At 40.6% G+C, this 20,494-nt stretch overlaps 1 protein-coding gene across 5 annotated transcripts in view; it reads right to left on the bottom strand.

Annotated features, from left to right (window-relative positions):
- Window positions 1–20,494, bottom strand: part of ATP2B2 (ATPase plasma membrane Ca2+ transporting 2) — a 399,188-nt gene that overhangs the window by 62,602 nt on the left and 316,092 nt on the right. For 4 of the 5 annotated variants that reach the window (XM_053989799.1, XM_053989800.1, XM_053989797.1 and 1 more), the window contains 4 exons: window positions 17,616–17,657; window positions 15,824–15,988; window positions 13,494–13,708; window positions 11,740–11,982 (listed from right to left, as the gene is read on the bottom strand). In XM_053989799.1, the coding sequence (XP_053845774.1) occupies window positions 11,740–11,982; window positions 13,494–13,708; window positions 15,824–15,988; window positions 17,616–17,657 (665 nt within the window). The remainder of the gene's footprint in view (window positions 1–11,739; window positions 11,983–13,493; window positions 13,709–15,823; window positions 15,989–17,615; window positions 17,658–20,494) is intronic. The other variant, XM_053989801.1, reaches the window with a different exon arrangement.

Raw genomic sequence — 20,494 nt, 5'->3', positions numbered from 1 at the left:
ATTTCTTAAAAACACCTCCACTGGTGGCCTGAGTTGCCTCTCATGCCTGTTTTTGCCTGGCCATCGTGCATGAATTTCAACCACAAAGTGTGAAACCCATCACCTATTCCATGGTTTCTACATATACCCACTCTCATTTCTATTTCTGTTGCCTCCTCTATGCCTCTTATAGCTAATTAGAAGTGGAAAAACCAATCAACCAAACATCCCCTTGCACAAAAATCACCAAAACCCAGTTCCACCATCTGAAAAACATGAACTTTGATAGTAATCATAATGAACAATAATTTAATCACACATTAAATAACAGAAAATGCCTGACCTTTACAGATGTGCATTAAAAACCTGAATTTCCATAAAGGAAAGAGAATTTACAGGTGGTTGATCAGTCCATCCAGTTTTCACATGCAGAAAACTTATCAATACTCTGGGGATTGTCTGGTTTTCTATTAAATAGAACCAGATGGGAAAATAAATTTCTAGAAAGACCAAAGCAAAGATTACTCTTAATACTTGCTGCCTTTCTGGTGGCACCACAGCTACAAACAATTTGTACAGTCGAAGGAGCTAAATTTAGTGAGTGCAAAGGAAATCTAGCCACATAAAAAAGGAAGTTTTTTCACTTGATTGAAGCTCCTGATTATAGCCCATCATAATTACAGATCTTCTCTGTTAATATTTCCAGAGTAAGGAGAAGGGTTCTTCAAGCACCCATCTCCAAAGGAGTCTAAAGCCACCAAGAGCAGATATTTCACTGCTGATCCAAAATGTGCTCCTCTTCACCAGCACGTATCAGCTGCACCTATTTTTAGATTGGTTTTGGTCTGTTCCATTTGGGGTTTGGGAGGCAAATGGATGAGCTCAAGTGGATATAATCTGTCAGAGCCTTGCTTAGCTAATATATTTTCTCAGAGGGATTTTTTTGCATGATTGGTGGGATAATGTTTGGGATGCATTCTGAATTCAGTCCTCTGGCCAGGCCCTCTCCTTGTCAGGACACCAGGAATGATGCCTTGGCTGGGCAGAGCAGCAGACGGAGGCTGCAGCCAAGTTGTGCCTGATTATTCATTCAGGAGGAAACGGGACAGCAGTGATGGAGAGCTGGAACATCCTGTCCTTCTTTAGAGAAAAATCCTCCCAGAAAAATCTTGTTTCTCACCTCTTCCAAATGCACAGCCCCCATCACACCAGCACTGAGCACTGCCAGCCTTTGGAGTGAGGGGAAATGGAAAGGGGTGGAATAAATGGAGATGACAGAAAAACAACAGTGGCATAAAAAGATCTGCAGTGGAGCTGTTTAACATGCTCAAGGCTTTCCTTTGGTGCTATGGCCACATCTTCTGCCCAACTCTCATCCCGAATTTCCCAAGGATAAGGTGTCCCAATGTCCCCACAAGGACTCACCGGGAGCCAGGCACACTCTACTGCTCTGTGTGTTTGCACCTGCACAGGTGAGGCAAGCTCACAGATTTATTCCATTTACCCCATTCCATTTCTTCCATTTATTAAGGCAGGCTCACAGATTTATTCAATTTATCCCATTCCATTTATTTAAGGCAGGATCACAGTGTTTATTTCCTTTATCTTACATTTTTATAATTTCTAGAAGGTGTCTAGAAATTTTTCCATGCAAGGTGTCTGCAGAGCAGCTCTGTAATTTTTTCAGTGATGCTAAGGGACTAGATGGCTTTGACTAAGTTAAAATAATCCTCATAAAATTTGAAAACTTCCTCTGCAAGGCTCCAGCTGAGAAAAGGATTTTGTGGGACACGTCTCCTGCCTGGCCCCTGTCAGTCCCATGGCCCTGAGAACCTGGATCCATCACAGCCACGTGCCTTTGGGAAGCCAGAGCCCCTCAGGGATCCCTGGTAACAACTCTCCAGGTTTCCACCCATCCTAGAGGTTTTGCTGTCCCAGAACCCCCTCTAAAAGCAGAAAGGCCCAGGATTTTTGGACACCTTCCCACACCCACAAACAACACAGAAATAAAACTGATTGTGCCCCAAAGGAGACAAGAGCTTCACACACAAGAAGAGAAAACTGGAAACTTGATAGAAAAATGGGTTCTACCTGCAGGAGAAAGCAGGAACTGGAAACTGAAGCATAGATTTTACTTATCATACATTTAATATCAATTTTCTAAGTTATCTGTGACTCAAAAAGAATGTAATATTTTGCTTACATGAAAAGAAAATTAATAGATCTTGTGAAGTGCAAGGTCAGTCACAAAGAATAGCAATGAAAGTCAATTTAAAGACTTGTTCAAGTCTGCAAATAACTCCTATAACACCTGCCATTTATTGCTCTGAAATCAGCACATTTCCTGTCAGACTTTATTCCTGATCCATTGTACTTCAGATCTTGTACAATTTGCAGTTTCTTGGTGATTGTTGACTGTTTTTTCCCCCAGTGGAATAAACCACATTGGAGCTCTGAGAGTAAAAAAAGATACTAAAACTGCATTGTATATAAAATATATATTTACACAATATAAATCTGAAAGGAAATTAATTTCCTGTTTCATTATGAGGTGATTCACCCACCACATTGATTTCTAATCAGCCTGTTTGTGTACCTTCTAAAAGCACCACCATTTGCTGTGAAATTGGTATTAAATCATCACATTGGAAGGTATTATCTTCCTGTTCCTATAACTGAGAGCACAAAGAAAACTCTCATTAAAACAGAATGTGCCTGAAGTAATTGGTTTACACCAACTCATGTGAAAACAAAAGCTCCCATCAGGAAAACAGGCTCCGTGAGAACATTCCCTGAAAAGTGCTACCACCACACCCCCACCAGCACATCCATCAGCTCCGAGGTGTGATGGCTTCACCTCAGCAGGGCGGCAGAGGCAGGAAAAGGAGCCCAACACACTCCAATCATTCATTGTGCCAACACTTTTTAAAAAAAAAGAAAGAAAAAAAAGAGTCCTAAAATGCTCAGACAAGAAGCAAGATCTATAAACCCTGATGAAAACACTGTGGAGCACCTTGCAGGAAACACTGATTTTTAAAGCCTGCACCTTTGGGAAGAGCTGGAGTTATCCCCACAAGGGAATCTTCTCATGCCAGGACAAGATTTGTGCAGAATAAGAACATGAACATAAGATAGATTACATAAAGGAAAATTCTATGCAAGGCAATAGGAAAACCATTTGTTGCATCATAGAAAATTCAAAATCAAATTTACTCATTTTCATACCAGCAAGAAGGAAAAAAAAAACCCAAATGTATAAAATGATATTATAATAACAAAGAGCTTCCAAGTGATTTTAGACTGACTAAAAGCTTGCAGTGAATATTGATTCCAAGAGGAATTAATGCAATTACCAAACTGAAGGCCAGGATGAAGGAGGTGTTTACCACCATGGGCTCTGTCACTTGAGGAAATGTGGCAAAACAAAGATGAAGAAACGCAAAGAAAATGTAGAAATAGAATGTAAACTTTTAGCTGGGATGGGAATAACTTGTCAAGCAGGATTCTTTATTTATCCATCTCCTTCTCCTCTGGCCATTTGTTGCTGTGGCAGCACAGTCACCCCTTTCCTTGGCAGGAAATAAAGAATAAGGGAGGGAGCTGCTGCTGCCCAGTGCATCACTGGGGAGGGGACGAGCTCTGTCCCAGCACATTTATCCCCCATTCTCTCCCTCCAACATCTGTGTCCCTCTGCAGGGAATCCCCCCTTCCCTCTGGCAAGCAGGGCACCAAATCTTGGCTACATGGCAGAGGGAGAAGATGGCCCTGTTCCCATCCCTGCTACCAAATCCTCTCTTCTACTCCCAAATACCTTCTTCTGCTCCAAAATCCCCCTCTTCTGCTCTCAAATCCCCTCTTCTACTCCCAAATCCCCCATCCCTGCTCCCAAATCCCCTCCTCTTCTCCCAAATCCCCTCTTCTACTCCCAAATACCTTCTTCTGCTCCAAAATCCCCCTCTTCTGCTCTCAAATCCACTCTTCTTCTCCCAAATCCCCCATCCCTGCTCCCAAATGCCCCATCCCTGCTCCCAAATCCCCCTCTTCTACTCCCAAATCCCCCTCTTCTACTCCCAAATGCCCCTCTTCTACTCCCAAATCCCCCTCTTCTACTCTCAATTCCCCTCTTCTACTCCCAAATACCTTCTTCTGCTCCCAAATCCCCTCTTCTTCTCCCAGATCCCCTCTTCTGCTCCCAAATTCCCCTCTTCCTTGGCAGCTGACTCCATTCCACCCCTCACAACTCACAAAAAAAAAAAAAAAAAAAAAAAAAAAAAAAAAAAAAAAAAGAGATATTTCATTAAAATCTGGCTTTTTTGGCAAGACAAACCCCTCCTGCCACTGGCAGGAAGAGCAGGGTGGGAAAAGGGCCTGTCCCAGGCTTTACACAGCCCAGCCTTGCCTAAACACAGTTATTTCAATTATGAAGTCAGCTGCTAATTTAGGGAGAAAAGCTGGTTTTGTACCTCTCATTCTACACAACTCCAATGGCAAGTGATGTGTGAAGATCATTACTTGCTGCTAATTACCACCCCTAGAAGCACAGACAATTAATTACATCATCCATTATCCCTAATAATTATTATTTACACAGTAAATAAGATGGACACTATAGGTTGGGGGTTTTTTTCCTGCCTAATTTATCCTGAGAAAATGCTTACCAAGGGCTTTATAAAAAGTTTTAAATATGTTGGGGGGATTTTTTGGGTGATGATTGTCTCGCTTATATTTAGAAAGATTCTCTGGCCTGCATTGTCTGTTCCCATCCATAATTTATAGCTGCTTACACAATTGTGTAACACTGGGAACAAAATACAAAAAAAAAAAATCAGATTAAGCTATAAATCTACCTAAAATAAGAATTTTTTCACCTAGGAAATAAAACCTCTTACAAAATATACAGATTTTTAATAATCAGTTCAATCAACTTTCAACAAAATCAACAAATTTTTTCATTTTAAATGGTTCAAATGCACCATTTAACTGGAGATACAAACCATATTTTAACCCTGTCACCCGAGCTCTTCAAAAAGAAGATTTTCACAAATTTCCAGTACCAAACTAATGTGCTGAAAGCAGCCATAAATGACTTGCAGCACTATCCAGAAGTTGTCTGATTCCTGGGATGCCTTTCCTGATCTGAAGCTGCCCTGAAAATCACACAGAGTATCAGAGGCAGGAAAAGAAGCCCAACACATTCAAATCATTCACTGTCCCAACATATTTTGTTTAAAAAAGGAAAGAAAAAAAAAGGAAAAAAAAAAAAGGAAAAAAAAAAAAGCTCAGCCAACAAGAAGCAATATTTATAAATCCAGATGAAAACACTGTGGAGCATCTTGCAGGAAACACTGATTTTTAAAGCTTTCACTTCTGGGAAGAGCTGGAGTTATCCCCATAAGTGAATCTGATTTTCTGCTAAGCAGATTTTCCTCAGTGTTTCTCCTGGTATCCCATATTTAGCAATTCATTGTAACCCTAAGGCTGCAGGATCCAAACTGGAAAACCTGGAGCAGTTCCACGAGTTGCCCCAAATTCCCTTGGTGTTTTTCAGACAGGAAACAAAATGAGGATCCTTGAATTTCTCCACCAGTTCCTCCCAGTACATTTTTCTGAGCCATTTTCTGGATGGCTTTAATTACACAAGGAGAGGATTTCAGGACTGCAAATGTACTCCAAAGTGCAGGAAGGTGATTCCAGCCTGTTGCTCCTCCCTCATCCAAAATCAGTGGCACCAACGAGCTGGTCCAGTGCCATTACAAGGGCTAAGATTAAAAAAATAATATTTCTCACTGTTTACTGATTTCCTGTATTATTACATGAGGATAAAACCTTGGACAGACCTATCCTTCCATAAAATACCTGTCAAATAGCACTTCTCCTCCTCACCAGCCCTAAAACACAAATTATGAAATCGTGACAGAGTGTCTGAAGGGAGAATTTACTTTTGAGCATTGCCTGAGGAAAGAAGATAAACAGAGATAAACAAACATTCTGAAGGATGGTCACTGCTGAATTGTCACCAAAATTCCCTCAAGCCCTTCTGTACCAACACTAGCACTGCAAAGCTCCCTGTGGACAGAGCTTGGATTTGTGGAGCACACATGGTGCAGAAAAACAGGGAAAAGCACACTGCAAATAGAGGGGCACAATGTGAAGAACTTGTGCAAACTCTTCTGCTGCCAATTCAGAATTTCCTTTCCTTTCCTTTCCTTTCCTTTCCTTTCCTTTCCTTTCCTTTCCTTTCCTTTCCTTTCCTTTCCTTTCCTTTCCTTTCCTTTCCTTTCCTTTCCTTTCCTTTCCTTTCCTTTCCTTCCCTTCCCTTCCCTTCCCTTCCCTTCCCTTCCCTTCCCTTCCCTTCCCTTCCCTTCCCTTCCCTTCCCTTCCCTTCCCTTCCCTTCCCTTCCCTTCCCTTCCCTTCCCTTCCCTTCCCTTCCCTTCCCTTTTTTCCCTTTCTTTATTCTTTCCTTTTTCCTTTCCTTTTCTCTTCCCTCTTCCCTTCCTTTTTCCTCCCCTTTTTCCTCCCCCTTTCCCATACCCATTTTCCCTTTTCCCCCTCAATTTCCCCTCCCTACAACTCTGGTTTTGGGGTTCTCACTCCTTTTCCCATCTTCTCTTCTGCTCCCACAGCTCTGGGCCAGGCAGGTCAGCCTGGACTGGCCACTTGACCACCTGATAAATTACTGACTGATCTTTTCCAAACACTTCCAGCCCACAGCTGCAGCTGCCACTTGTGCCTTGATGTCAGTGGCAGAAGGAAAAATCAGCATTTAGGCCATGCCAGTGCCTCTGTTGTCATTTAAATGATCATAAATGAAAGCTTTCCTCAATCTATCCTTACTATTTTTTTTTTTACCACTTTTGTGGCCATTTCTGTCCTCGTATTTTGTGTCTGGGGGGGCTTTTAAAAGTATTTATTTTGACTCATTTTTAGCAGCAATGGGGGAACTGATGAAATAAGCTGGATAAAATAAGAGATGGCTTGAACCTTCATGTGCAGCAAAAAATCAAAGGGAAAATCATCTGTACTTTAACACAAGAAACAAAGGGCTTGAGAATAGGTTTTAAGCAAAGCATACCTGAGAGTAAAAATATCTTTGCAATTCCATATGCCAAAATAACTCCAAAAGGCTGTTTGGAGGTCAAAAGCTGTTTTCTTATGGTTCTCCTTGGAATAAAAAAGGGAATTCTAGTGACATATAATAGCAGTTTCATTTAGCAGAGAGCCCTTGGCAGACAGCTCTGCTGCTGTAGCCTCAGGCCACAGAAATTCCCTGATTTTCTGTTGATAGGTGTAGCCTAATCTGATCTGTTGGGGCTTGGGCTTTGTTATAAATTAAATTTTAAAAAACCTTTCCTAAACACTCCATCTTCCTTTCCATTTTCAAAGCAAGACTTCAAATAAATACAGAGACACATTAAAATACATATATACACACACACACACACATATATATATATATAAAGAAAGGTAGCTAGATAAGGGAAAGGTCTATTCTCTGTCAGATGAGATTAGGCAGCCACAAGCAACCACTGCTTAAAAATTGACATTTCAATTCTCCTTCCCATCACTAATAACTTTACACATTACTGTGGAGAAATTATGGAAAAATCCATAAACATACCTGCTACACCTCAAGTTTCGAAATTATTTGGTAGGAAACTTCCAAATACCCATATTCCCATGAAAAGTTTCACGTTGGGTTTTTTTAAGAAGACCCTACTATATTGAAATTGTTGGAATTATGAATGGTAAAAGGAAATGCCAGGAATTTTTTGTTGGCTGAATAATATATATATATGTAATTATTGAGATAATTTTTTTTATCTGATTAAGCAAATTTTTAAAAGTCAAGTTTAATTCAAGTATTTGATGAATAAAATTCAGTCTTTGAATAAACAAATAAATAAATCTCAAAGAAAGAAGCATATTTGGCACTTTGCACACCTTCTCAAAGGCTGCTCCTGACAGGAACATTGTGTCTCCCAACAATCAGAGAGCTGTTCTTGCTTGGGATGCAAATATATTCTCCCAAACAAGAAGAACTTTCACCTGGTTACCACATCCATGTTCCCAATACCAGCAATAGATTTGCATCAATCCTTGCAAAGCAGCAAGATTGTGCTAAATTCTTATTTTCCCTCCTTTCACCATTTCAGTTTTGTAGAATGTCATTGTTTCTTAGGGCTTCTATGTATTATGGGTGTCTAATTTGTTATTATCTACCTGCTCTGCCTTTCAGCTCAATAAAATTCTCTTTACTATTTGTGTTTTATTTCATTTCCCCCTTTAGGTTTTATCCAACAATGGCTTTTTTTCTCCCAAAAGCTTTCCCAGCTCACATTCATAACTTGATGAATATTTACTAACACATAGACCAACATATTTTTATTTTATTTCCTCAGGGAAAAGGGAGCAAATGTGGAAGGGAGTGAATGTTTTGCACTTTCCTGTGACGTCTCTTCCTTTGGTTCAAGGTTTGCCACCACATCCTGCCACACTCTGTGCAAATGCACCAAATCACAGCCAGAACAGCACTAAAATCTCCTCCTGGAATTCCAGATATTCACCCAGCACAGGCAAAAGGAGCCTTTTATCCCTCAGCACCCATCAAGCAGCAAATGAAAAGTCGGTGTTAGATCCTCACAGTAACAGCTCCAGCTGGGACTTTTCCACTGGTGCTGAAAATCCCTCAGCTAAACCCTAATTGTGGTGTCCTCTTAATCAGGCACATCACACCCAGCCAGGAATTAAAAGAAGAAATTCCTTTCTAATTAAAATTGGAGTTATGAAAGCGAGAGCTGCACAGGAAAGTTGAAATCGGTGGTTTTGGTGTTTATTTCATCACTGCTCCTTGGCATCCAAGATCAATGTGCTCCTGCTCCAAGTGCAAGCAAAGGATTCCCAAAATGCAGATTTTGCTCTCAGAGTCTTTGCAGTCCCCATCACAGCTCACAGGCAGAAATGCACAAAGCCTGATTTTATTTCCATGTGGAAACAGGAATATTGAACACAAAGGTTTGCTGGCAAACAGCTTCACACAAACAGCAGAAAAGTTGCTCTGAAGCTAAAGGAATGTAAAATCAGCTCACCCAGCAACTTAATCTTGGAAAGCAGTAAAAAGAGCTATATTTAATGATGCTATTGTTCAGTTGGAATAATTTATGTTTAATTTCTCAGGGAAATTCAAATCTTTTATGCCAAGAACTGATATTATTCCCTTTTTATATTTTTATCAATGGTTCAGTTGCCCCTTAATCAAAAGACAATGCAAGAGGGAATATTTCTCATTCAGCAGAGCATCTTGACTAATTTTATGGTCCCATATGTGATCCCTCTGAACAGAAGTTCACACAAAGAGCAATTTACAGCACACACATAGCTGGAGAGCTAAAAATAGAATATGCAAAACTAAGTCTTGGCGACAGAACCCTTCCAATGCCCTTTGGGTTTCAGCTGATATTCACAATTTGATTAAACATGCTCCAAGAACGAGTGCACGAGCGTGCATTCTGTATTAGCAGGAAGGAAAATAATTCTGTCTATTTATCCTGGAAACAACTCCCTCAGGTGTTTTTTACTGCATTTATTTAGGATGTAAAATGGGCTATGGAACAATATCTTGTATCTTAAAGGTCAGCTGCAGCTTGTTATAAACTGTGAATAAAATGAAATCCCCTGAGACTGGAGCTGTGGTTCTCATGGAGTCCATATTGCAAAGCTTTAGCTCATAAGATCTAAAAGATCTCCATTAATTTTAAACAGATAAGTTCAAGCAGTCACTGATCTGCATCCAGAGGATTTCACCCCTCTATCAGTTTAGACTCAGTCTCTGTGCAAAGCTAAAAAAGCACTGAAATGCTGAAATATTGACTCTTTGATAGGCACATGGAACTAATTCCAACAAGGAGCAATGAAGCCAAGTCAGAGAAAAAGAAATTTATATTGAAACCATTTCAGAACTAGTATTCACCAGAAATGTTTCAGTAAACCACAAGAAAAAGACAGATTATTAAACTTAATATTGCAGATGTGGAAGGTCTGATGATTTCCCATTTACTCTGGGATTCAGAGGGGTGAACTGGTGTGGAAGCTGAGCAGAATCACTTTGGTACTGGCTTTGATCTCAGAATGAACAGCAAAATACAAAACTCAGTATAAGCCTCTGCCAGTCACACCTGACTGAAAAACCAACCCCCTGCCTGCCCTGCTGCTCCCTGGGAAGGAGGAAAATTCTGCTGACACTGGGAACGTTCTCCCAAAGCCTTCCCAAAGTCAAAGCCCATCCCTTGTCCTGGTCCTGGCTCTTCAGGGTGTTTTATTCTCTTTCTTTGGGAGGAAGCACCTGAGCTGGCTTAGGCTGTAACAAAATTTAAATAACCAAGGTGTATTTTCCTCTCCCTAGCAATCAAATATTACAGTGATTTGTGAGAGCAGGAATTACTCAACAATAGCAAACGGTTCTTGCTGGTTTAGAAGTGCACAAATGAAATTCAAGGAGCTGCTGCCATAAAATATCCACTCTGAGTTATCACACAGGATTTGCTTTCTCTGATTGCATTTTAAAAGACCACTTTTAAAACAAACATCAAGTACATGCCTGACTTTATTCTGCAGCTCAGCACAGGCCTATAAAAAGGAAAATACATGTATTCATAAACTAGAAAGAAAAAAAATCTATTTGTTCAGCAACATTAACATTCAGCTTGACCTTTCAAAGAACAAATCTATTGGAATTGCAAAAATTTTCAGTCTCTTAATTAGCTCTGTACAAAAGAATCCAATGCCACAGGATAGTTCCATTCTGGCCTCCTGTACAAAGTAAATAAAATACTTCAGGATGAAACTCACCTGAAACCAGAATGAATAAAGGTCATTAACCTCACTGATTTAACCAATCTAATTTGTGCTCTTTGAGCATTAATTGAAATTTCTTAGACACACAAAAATCATTTTGCACATATGAAGACTCAGTGAAAACCAGATGCGTTACAAACACATTTGTGTTCTCAAATCTATCTGCACCAAAACTAACTAGATTGGTCACCCCAATCTAATGACAGCAGGAGTTTTTTAAATGTCTCATGGTCTTGCAGTCTTAAATAAATTCCCGTCCTTAAAATAAACAACAATAAAATATACAGTTTTTAGAGCACCTGTTCTCATTTTGAGGACCTCAACAGTACTTAATGCTTCATAATCAACAACAAGATGTTAAAGAATTAACACTTCTCAAAAAAAAAAAAAAATTACACCTTCTTCTGCTGATGCCTCAGGTTTAGCTTTTATATTTTCACATTCTGTGCCGCTTTAGTGTGAGGGTCTGAGCTTCATATTATGGGATGCTGAGCTCTCTGCACAGAGCAGGGAGACAAAACAATTCCTGCTCCAGCTGGGCACCAAGGACAAATGATCCAAAGCTCAGGCCCAGGAGCACAAACAGCGTGGGCTGGAGAGAGAAAAACAAGCAGGATGGGAGTGCCTGGGCTAAAGCTGGAATGGGACAATGAACTGCAAGGTGAAAATGGAGCAGAGCTGATCCCAGTGAGAGCCCCCGGGAGCGCTCGTGCATTTTGGGACCATTTTGGTTCCTCTTGGCTGCAGCCCTGGCTGGGCTCTGGTGCTGCCCAAGGTGGATCCATGGAGGAGATCCTTTGAATAAATCCCTGCTTTATTCTTTAGCACCATCCAGCCTCTGTTCTAGGGCAGCCTTCACAAGGCTAGGCCTCACTTAATTGCCCCCCCCAAAAAAGGCACCGACTCACCAGAATTTTTGTAGTGTAAGCACTGTTGATGGCAATCGCGTTGACCAGCAGCTCCATGGTTTTGGCAGGGATGGAGTCGGGGTCGGGGATCTCCTTGTAGTGGACGTCGCCCACGTAGGCCTGCACCACGGTCATGCGGTTGGTGGTCAGCGTGCCCGTCTTGTCCGAGCAGATGGCCGTGGCGTTGCCCATGGTCTCGCAGGCGTCCAGGTGCCGCACCAGGTTGTTGTCCCTCATCATTTTCTGAGGGGAAAACCCACCAAAAGCCAAGTAAGAAACCCTTGGAGGTCGGCTTTGACAGGTTTTTAGTCACAAAAATTTCCACTCCTGCTGGTGAGAATGTTCCCTAAAGCAGAGCTTTGGTAGGGGCCAATATCCCCAAATCCCAGTTACAGACAACCAAGCTGTGCCTGTCCCTGCCTATCCCTATCCCTATTTTGCCTTTGATAAACTTTTAAAAGAGTTGCATCATTTTCCTGCAGTAGGTTTGCACTTTAAGGAATAGCTGGAACAAGTTGTCCCTCATCATTTTCTGAGGGGAAAACCCACCAAAACCCAAGTAAGAAACCCTTCGATGCTGGCTTTTGAGGTTTTTAGTCATAAAAAGGAAAGCAGCCCCCAGTTAATCCTGCTGGTGAGAACGTTCCCTAAAAGCAGAGCTTTGGTGGGGGCCAATAACCCCAAATCCCAGTTACAGACAACCAAGCTGTGCCTGTCCCTGGGGTAATTTGCCTTCGATAAAGTAAAAGAGTTGCATCATTTTCCTGCAGTACGTTTGCATTTTAAGGAATAGCTGGAACAGAAAAGATGAGCCAAAAGAACCAGAGCCAACAGCATTTTTTAAAAATTATGGTTATATCAAACTTTTGGGGTTTTCTCTTAACGCTGCTTGGAATGCCAGGGTATTATCTGGCAGCACGCAGATGGACCACACGTTTTGGGGGAAAAGCAAAAGAGAAAGGGTGTCAGAGGAAGGACATCAGGAGAATGAGAAAACACTTTCAAAGCAGCTACATTCTTCATTAGCAAAACCCCATCTTTGAGACTTCCTCCTTTTTCCTAATAATTGTGATATTTGGCTACACCAAAGCCAAGAGATTCCTTCCTAAACTTCCTAAGTTAATTTGTTGACATGCTAAATGGAAATCAACTTTACACCATCTTCATCTAAGATTCCCAGAATGTTTAAATCATCTGATTAAATTGCTCAAGTAATCCTGCAGTCCAGGATGTTAATCCTCTTTAATTTCCTAATAGAACCATTTACATTGACTTCAAAGAACTGAAACTGCATTTAAGAAAAGTACATGAAAGCTTCAGTGAAACTCCTAATTTCTTTGAGAAACTCCAATTTCTCAAAGAAATGTTCCTGAAGACTTCAAATCCCTGTCAAAACTTTGCACAACTGCACAAGAAAATTTGAATGCAAAATTATGCTATATCAAAAGACTGGACTATTTCCAGAGTACATTCAGCTCAATAAATTCCTGGTTCCTTGCAAATTAAGTAGGTATTTCTACTGCTTGATATTCCTGCACTGTGCAGTTTTAAGGAGATGTGTTGGAAGATGTATTTGCATTTTTGTTAGAAATACTTTCAGTATAAGTTTTCTTTAAAGCAATTTCATGAATATTTTGAGAACATAATTTTCAGATCATTTTCCATCCCATCTGATAAAACCTGAGGACCAACTCAGTAGTGAACTCAAGCAAACAGCACTTTTTTCTCCCTGGATTATTTTGAGTGTCTCTTACCTTTACAGAATAAGCCAGAGAAATAGTGACAGCAAGTGGGAGTCCCTCAGGAACAGCAACCACGAGCACAGTAACACCAATAATGAAGAATTTAACAAAATACTGAACGTAGACAGGAGTGCACTCAGGCAACCACTGCTTCTTGTTGACCACAAAGGTGTCAATGGCAAAATACAGTACCAAGATGATGACAGTGATGGCAGACATCACCAGACCTGGGAGGAGAAATCACCAGTTACCATAAACCCAAACACCACTGAGAACACGAGCAATTAGAAACTGAGATTTGATAGGAAATTCTTTCTTTCTTTCTTTGTGCCATTTATCACCAGTACCAATAACAAGGATAAACTGTACAATGAAGAAAAAACATTGACATAATATATTTACAGCAAGCACACATTCCAGTGCACCAGGAATTCTAGGGAATTCACTTCTAAGCACTTACTGCTGCCTTTAAAACCTCCCCAGCACAGGAGTTCTGCTGTCACTTAAGCTAAGCTTATTCAATTTAGCACATTACTTTGCCTGGTACAACATTTATCTGACCTTTTAACCCCCACCTTTTACAAATTACTTGTCTATCCATATTTAAACACCTTTCTTCTAAGTATATCTTTAGAGGCTTGAGCCAAGGAGCCTCCCATAGTTTATGTGGCTGTATAAAATAGTGTAGAAAAGCCCTACAGATGAGTCTGGGTGAATATAAAGAGGCAATAATGCAGAATTGTCCACAGGACAGTTTTACACTGGGTTTCTTTAAAATGTGACTAATACTGGTGTTTCCAAGGTGTCCCATTTCAAGGGAACATCTGCAGAGTGTGTATTTTCATGTGCAGAGGTTCCAAAGAGACACAGCCACCAATAAATATTTCACAGAATTGACAAAATATCCCAAGCATTGCATCCCCTCTCCCAGTGGCACAGGCTGCTGGGATGGCACTCCTGCTCCCCAGCTTTGTCCCTGGGTTTGAGCATACAAATAAAATTTCCATTACAGCCTCAGCTTTGCCTTGCTCTGACCAGCCCTTGGTTTGGCAGGTTTGTGTGAAGCAGTTAAGCCTGCATTTTGGAATAAATTAATTTCTCCCTAATGAGATCATAGAGTAGAAGGAGAATGCTGTGAATTTCATGTCTTGACTGCAGTTTTAAAAAAAAATTGGTAAAGATGAAGGATGCTAAGGTTGACAGGAAAGAGATGAGTCAGGGAGATCACTCTGTGCCAGAGGATAAGGGAAAATCCATTAAAATATTGTACAGGAAAATACTCTTGACAAGGCAAGATATCCCCATAGGTTGCTCAATGCCAAAGAAAATCCAAATGAGGCAATGATTAATTAATGTAATTCCTGTTCCTTGCCACATTCTGGTCAGAGATCCCTACACAATTAGTTTAAGAGTGATGTTCACGTGCCAGAGTAGAAGTCAAGGCAGTGCAGAAAGGTATTTAACCCAAGGAATTAATCATCAAGGGAAACAAAGGAGAGAAGCTGGAGGAATATGAACTGGGGCAAGGCATGAAACTGGATATCAGGGATGATAATCCTGGATTTGGTCACACTCTGCTCAGGCAAAGGGAATTGGCATCGTGAGGTTATGTGATCAACTCCTGTGATGAACTCACAGAGGGATGGGAAGGGAAAAACCAGACTGGGGGAGAAGGCTGACGAGATGGAACAGAGGAAAGGGATCTTGTAGGGCCCCCACCAAGGAGCTGAGATCAAAATCTCTTTAAGGAGATCAAAATCTCTTTAATACCATGAGAAAAGCAAACCTAAGGAACTTTAGGCCCTTATGGAAGGTTTCCACTCTCTGCCTACGTGTTGGAGAAGGGCTGCTTCCAACACCAGGGGCCAGATGGTTCTGGATACAGGAGCTGAAAGATGTGTCGTGTTTGGGGACAAGGCAGGAATGTGGATATTTGGGGAGAACAGAATGATTTCAGAATCCATGAGAGGGAAATATCACTGTGTGAGTGATATTTTGAGATGGTATTAGAGATTCTGAAACTGTGCACTCCCAAGTTCTGAGGGGAGAGGAAATTAAATACGCAATTACTGCACTTGGGAATATTAACTCTGAGAAAAGCTGCATTTCATTTTGATTCAAATATTCATTACAATCCAAGTTGCCCAAGGCTCCTTGACAGTCAAAGCTGATTTTTAGGAGAATAAAAGATCTTCAGCACCACATAGTCTCCTTAGAACAGCTTTGTGATGACCCATTTCCAAATCCTGCAGTAGAATAGGGCCTGTCCCTTTTCAGAACCATTTGCTTTCCAGCTCTTTGCCTCCTGTGACCCAGAGGGGTTTGGTGTCACCCAGCCATACCTGCTTTGCCAATCTGCACTGCCAGCTTGGTCAGCTTTCCCTGCAGGACGGATTTTTCTTTCTTGTGCATGTTGGACTTCTTCTTGTCCTTGTCGTCTCCCTCTCCCCCTTCTGCACTCTTCAGCGGCTGCATCTCCATGGCAGCAGCCCCGTCCTGCTGCTTGGCTGACAATGCAGAACAAAACTGTTACTCCAGAGCTTTACCCCTTCCTTTTCTCCGGGTTCATCCTCTCTGAACCCAGCCAGCATCACAGGGGCTGCCTGGGACAACCTCTGCCAGGGACACCCTTGGCTCCCTGGAGACCCCAGTGGGGCTCTGCAGGACACAGCTGTGCCAGCACATCCCTCAGGACACCTGGGGATTTGGGCTGGAAAGCACTGATTGGGTTTAGCCCTCATTTTTACCCCCACCCGTGATGCTCTGGGCCATACACATATATGTCACTGAATGTCTTGCACGTGACTTGGCCGGTGACAGCACCAGCACTGCAGGATTCCTGGAACAGCAGAGCTCAGGTGCTCTGACAGATCCATATTCCTCGGGATTTTGGGATGCCTCTTGGAATGCAATGCCCCCTCATAATCCTATTTCCAAAGCAAACGTTTTGGAGGCCATGTGGCTGCGCAGGTGGCCCAGGTGTCACCTCTCTGGGCTGCAGGGGCACCTCAGTGACCAGGGGACCACACGCTGCCATCCACCATTGCAGAAACTCCCTCAGTTATAAAGTTTCCTCAGCATTCCGTGACCAAGGAACTCAGCCCTCGGGTCTGATGGTGGTGGCACCACCATTCCCCCACAAAACCCACACACAGTTTCAGGGCTGATCCCTCCTTTCCTGACAGAATGCCAGCAGAAGGAAACTTTATTTTTTTTACATGTTTCTGAAAGGCAACGACATTGCAGCGGATATATGTGCATGTGTCTGGTTTGTACTGAGCACAATAAATAAAATAGGATGAGATGAAACAGCTTTGCTTTCGTGAAGAGATTGTACAAGACTGTGCTTGTTTGACCTGGAAATCTAATTTATCTACCTAGCCTGAATGCTTATTATTTAATAGCATTTTATTTGGTACTTTTGTACCATGAACCACTGAGTTTCTCTATCCAGTTTCTGAGCCATCATTTTTGCAATGTTCAATATTATCTGAGAAGAGAAAATTATCATTTTTATTTGGTATAACCCAAAGAGCTCATGATAGCTGTGTCTTAAAATAAAAAGGGAACCATGACTTTGCTTCAGAGAAAGCAAAATATTGATTCCAATTTCTTCCTGACATTGTATATTAAATAAGAAACTCCTAAGACTCTGAATCTTCCTGTTGTTAATCCTTATAAAAGGCTTTTACACTGCTAGATAACACCTTGGCTTTAAAGTTTCCTTTTCTTATTGCTTTGCCTTTTCCCTGCAAATGAAGAGATGTCCAGACAATGCCATCAGACACCAGAGATGATGAGACATAAAAAAACTGGGCTGGAAAATCACTAACAATATGTAGGATACACAACTTGCACAGGAAAAAAATTAATTCAAATGAGCTTTGTGAAATGAAAGCAACACCTATAAATGGTTCCTTTAAAATACTCCTCTCGTAAACCTCTGCAGCTTGTGGAAGTTACAATCTCTTTGGTTGGGGTTGGTTGTTTGGGGTTTGTTTGGACATTCTGCATGAACAATTAGGGCCAGTTTCACACACAGGCACAGACCACAGGTTCTCACTGTACTTGGACAGGGTTGAACTACATGCTATCAATACAATCCACAACCTCCTGAATAGCAAAGAAGATTACCTTTGTTCTGGTTGTTCTCCATATTCCCATCCTGCATCTTGCCTAAATGATGAAAAATTCCAACAGACAACAGACAGTAAACAACCTTCAGCCAAGACAGAACACGAAAATGGGGATTTATATCAATGGGAGACAAAAGCCATGAGCACACCACGGGCACCTGGGCACCATCCCCTGCCCTCACACCTGCACTCACAGAGGGGCCAACCCAGCCTGGCATGCCCAAGGAATTCCAGCCAAGCTCAGGGTTGGAACACCTTAAATGCTGAATATCAGCATGTATTTTTGAGGAATCTGCATAAATTCAGAGGGGGAAACGAATAAAGTGGATCTGGTGGAAAGAGCAATTGGAATAATATTCCTGAGCTGATGTTTCAGAGGGCTGGGATTAAAAATTCTGGCACACACCAATATAGAGTATGGCTTTTTTAATGTATTCCAGAATTAAATTAATCATGTTACTAAACTGAGAAAAAATAGAAACAACGGTGTTAATAAGTCTAAATAACTAAAAAATGTAAACCAGATAGGATTTTTAAATTATGTCTTCCTCACTTGGTTGTACTAATTAGCAAATTTCTTCTGGAAATACAAGTGCCAGGTGACCTAAATTCAGATTTATCCTGAACATAGATTTACCAAGTGACTCTTTAGTGTCCAGCTTGACATTTTATCCACAAACAGTTTTACCACAGTGAATTCCTTACTCCTTTGTGCCTTTTTAAAGTGGAAATGTCATTGGAAAGTGTGTATGAAATAAAAATGGCAAAATGTACAAATCACATACAAAATTTTGGTGCTCAGAATAACAGCTAAATATTGTCAAATGTATTCAAAATTTATTGGTGGGATCCCTTATGAAACTTTCACAGTAATTATATGAATTTATGGAAAAGACTACAAGAAATATTATCTCAGAATGGATGACAGTGTCTTTTGGTAGTTATGTAAAATGCACAATAAAAAATGATGCTAAGGGAAATTAAGTTAAAACTCCATTACAGGATTGTTGACACATTCTAAGAAGAAATGTACCATCAGAATTTATTAAAAAATGTGCCAGCAGGTACATCTTGTTCTTCTGACTCCTATGTGGATTATTTTTTTCACTCTGCTGTGAATAAATCATAACAAAATGGAAAAGCTAAGATGTGTCTCTTGCATGTTGCTCTTTGCACTAAGTGGGAGAGCAAAAGTGACCAAATCAGTCTTGGTTTTGTCAAAAATAGGTCCCAGTGCCACAGTGGGAAATTGCAAAGCCCAGAAGCAGAGCCAGGGAAAGGACATCTCATGACCTAAAATCATCTCAGAGCTCAGGTGAATGAAGCACTGACCATCAGCTGCTTGTCTGTATTTCTAATTCTATTCCCACCCTGGCAATAACAGGACTTTTAAAAATCCAGAATCCACCTTCCAGAGCTTTACACTTTACACAAGAGAGGAATCCATGAAGCTGAGCAAAACCAAGCTCATTTTCACAGTGAAACTCCCTATAAAACCTTGGCCTCTGGGGCACAGTTGGACTCAGTACCTGCCTGGTGGCTGTTTTTCTTAGAAGGGCTTTTAATAAAGTTATTGGAAGACACAAAATATCTCTGGAGATTGGGATTTCTGGCTGGAGCATAAAGCCTTCCCAAAGAACTGGAAGGCAGTAATTTAGAGCAGGCAGTCTGCTCCATTTCCTGCTCTGGAGATCCTTTTGCAGAGTGCAATTCCTAACCTTGGAGTGGCAAAAAAATTGAACAATTTTCAACTTTCAAAAAGATAAAAATCACCAACAAAACCCAAACATGGCTCTCCCAATTGGCAAACACATCACAGAGTTTCTTTTTTTTTTTTCTTTTTGTAAATTAAAAGATGTACTTTTAGGACATATATTTGCTATTTAAAAGCATAATTATCATAATAAATTACACCAACAATTGACTGGCTGCCTGAAAATAGCAGTACACAAAATATACAATCATTAACAACAGTTTAAACTCAGGTATTTTAAAAATACATTGTTAATATTCTTAATCTATTGCATTCAGGTTATTGAGTGAGGGAAGTCATCAGAGGGAGTTACAGTTCAGTTATTTAGAATAACAAAGAGAAGGTAATTTGGGTAATCAAGATGAAGAAAAGGAAGCTGTAAACTATTTATATCCTCCTGTGCCAAATAATTTTAAGGCTGCACTTTGATATGAAATATGAACAGGGAAATGAAGGCAGAAAGAAAGGTGAAAGAATCACCACTGCTGAGAGATCCTTCCTCCTTCCAGCTCCAAATACTCCCCCATCCTTCTCCCCTTGGTGCATTATTTAGAATTGACAAAAGGAGGAGTATTTATTAATATCTTGATAGCATCATGTGAAATAATTCTTTAAGAATACAATATTTTTTTTACATAATTCAGAAAATATTTTCTTCTGTTTGGAGTAATAAATAAAATAAATGTTGTTTGGGCTGGAGAAATCCATCTGAGTTTTTTATCACTTTTATAAGCAAGGATGAAAAATCAGAAAGTTTAGAATAGCATTTATAACATCTGCATTCTGCAGCTGATTTGAAAGTTCTGAATTTAAATATAAATATTTTTCACATGATTTTGCCTCACTACAATTCCTGTGTTTTGGAAAGGACTCGTGACACCTTTACTGACAAAATTCTTACTATAAAAGTCATGGACTTCACCAAGCAAAATTTCTAAGAAAAGCCTCCCCTTTACCTGCTGCAGCCCTTGAGGACAATGTCACAGAACAACAAATTCCTATCACTATTTTGGAAATTATTTTCCTCATTTGGAAATTATTTCTAAATTGGAAAAAGTGCTTGGAATCAACCAAAGAAAATAATGGAATTGTATTCCAAGTGCTGAGAGGGAACCACTGTGTTA

Source organism: Vidua macroura, chromosome 13, assembly GCF_024509145.1.
Source record: "Vidua macroura isolate BioBank_ID:100142 chromosome 13, ASM2450914v1, whole genome shotgun sequence".
Lineage (NCBI taxonomy): Eukaryota > Metazoa > Chordata > Aves > Passeriformes > Viduidae > Vidua > Vidua macroura.
This window is presented reverse-complemented; position numbering and strand designations above follow the sequence as displayed.